Below are 2,238 nucleotides of genomic sequence, written 5' to 3'. Positions count from 1 at the left end.
ATTACTATAATAAGAACTTATAGAAGAAAAAGAAGTAGACATACACAAACTCTTGAAGAAAAGAAAAAAAAAAGTAACAAAACTTAGAGACTCCAAGATTTATGACTCATAAGTCATATGAACTCTCAAAATGTAATAAAAAAAAACATAGATCACTACTATATATTAACTAATAATAACATCATTGATCTCAACATTTTCTAATACCTTATTATTATGATGCATATTACTTTGAATTTGGATCAAATTTTCTTCTCATGCTTCCAATCTGCTTAGAATCCAATCCAAAAGCCTTTTGCAATAACTCCTCATCAATCCCAGATCCAAACACAGCAGAAGGAATCTTTTGCATGCCAGGGTTTTGACTATTAAAGCTTCCAAAAATTGTTGCAATTTTGTCACCAACATTCATCATGAAATGAACCAATCCCCTTGGAAGCACCATAACTTCACCTTGTTCCAAAACCCTAGCAAAAACCCTATTGCTTGAATCAACAAAACCTATATACACTTTCCCTTCCACAACATGCACCAATTCCGTTGCCCTAGGGTGAAAATGCGGCGGGTTTATCCCGCCGACTTCAATATCCGCCCTCGCGAATGACATCCCGAGTGTGTTAAGACCCGGGAAGTTCGCGAGGCTAGCGGATATCACGGCTATGCCGTCTTCAGAGAAGTTTCCGGCCGCTTTCGTGCCGGAAAAGACAAAGTCAGTAGCCGTAGCCTCAGACGAATTCTTGCATGGGAGAATGGAAGGAGTTCCATGGTGATGAGATGCATTCATGGAACCTAATAACTTTTGGTGTGGTATGCAAAAATCTTGAACTGGATCAGGATCAGAGGCAAATGTGATGGTGGAAACATGGAGAAAGAAAATAGCAAAGAAAATCAAAAGGGTGTTTTGTGAAAACATTCTTAAACTTTTTTCCTTTAATTTGGTGAGATATAATTTGTGTGTTGAACAATGAGAGTGAGATGAGTTTATATATATATAGAAATGTAACACGTATATATATAACTTTATTATATGATTTAAGAAGCTCATATATATCATTGTGTTTAAAATGAATACACTACGCTCCAGGAAATGATTACATTGTATGAGAGATAACTTTTATTACATGTTCTTAGGCACATTAATTTAATTACCATATATACTATTTTAGAAGCTCAGTGTATGTTTAAAATGGAACACATACGCTTTAACACTGTATACAATATAAGAAAATTTTGAAGTGTACCGTCGTACCGGTGTATCAGTAATTTTTAACCGTTGATCTTAATTATACGGTGTATCAATAATTTTTAATCGTTGATCTTAATTATATATATTATATATATTTTTTATAATTAAAATCAACGGTTAAAAATAACTGAAACACCGACGGCGGTACACTTAAAAATTTTCCTATAATATATGATAATATGATGGACAACTTTTATCACATATTCCAAGCACATATCAAATTTGAAATTTAATCTTCTAATTAAATATTTTATTAGCAAATAAATTCGATCTCGTCCTACAAGCTATAGTGGACAACTTGATTAATTTAAGAATCTGTGTCTAATTACTACGTAGTAATTTGTTATGTTATTAGAAAACAAGACCATGCGTGCACCATTATAGCACTAAGGTTTCTTGATGTTGGTTCATTATTATAGGGTGAAAACTCACGTGTGAAGTCGACTTCCCGTAAAGTTGATATCTGAGAGCCGTTAGATAAAAATTTAGTCAAATCAGTTAAATCATCTAACGGCTGTCAAGTATCAACTCACTTGAATTTTTACCTTATTATATATATTATTCATTTCCTTTGATTTGTTTTCTTTTTTTTTTTTTTCTTTATTTCATAACTTATACTATGTATTCATGAAATGAATTGGATAATGTTGTTCTAATTGCTTTGCTTGTCTCTGAAGGGTGGCATGCGTTTGAGTTGGCAAATTAGAAATCATGAATTTTAATCTACGCATTTGTGACGTTTTGATTTGTCAGCAATGTATAACGCCAATAACGGTGGCTTTTAAAATCGAAATTTAAAAAGGATATGGAGCTATAAGCCTATAAGCTAATGGAATATTGATATTATTTTACAATATGCTTACAGAAAAATTCTATGCATAATTAAGATATCATTTTCCCTTAACTTTCACTGCTAAAATTTTGGGAAAATGTACAACATCATATTCTTTAATTGCATTAAAATTAAAATTAAAATATTAAAATTAAAATTT

At 31.6% G+C, this 2,238-nt stretch overlaps 1 protein-coding gene across 1 annotated transcript; it reads right to left on the bottom strand.

The window, feature by feature from the left end:
* LOC107628615 (germin-like protein subfamily 3 member 2) lies at window positions 75-983 on the bottom strand. The gene has a single exon (XM_016331243.2). The coding sequence runs from the start codon at window positions 911-913 to the stop codon at window positions 227-229; it is 687 nt and encodes a 228-aa protein (XP_016186729.1). The 5' UTR covers window positions 914-983; the 3' UTR covers window positions 75-226.

This window comes from Arachis ipaensis, chromosome B02 (genome assembly GCF_000816755.2).
Source record: "Arachis ipaensis cultivar K30076 chromosome B02, Araip1.1, whole genome shotgun sequence".
Classification (NCBI taxonomy): Eukaryota; Viridiplantae; Streptophyta; class Magnoliopsida; order Fabales; family Fabaceae; genus Arachis; species Arachis ipaensis.
The sequence above is the reverse complement of the archived record's forward strand: the minus strand, read 5'-3'. Positions and strand labels throughout refer to the sequence as shown.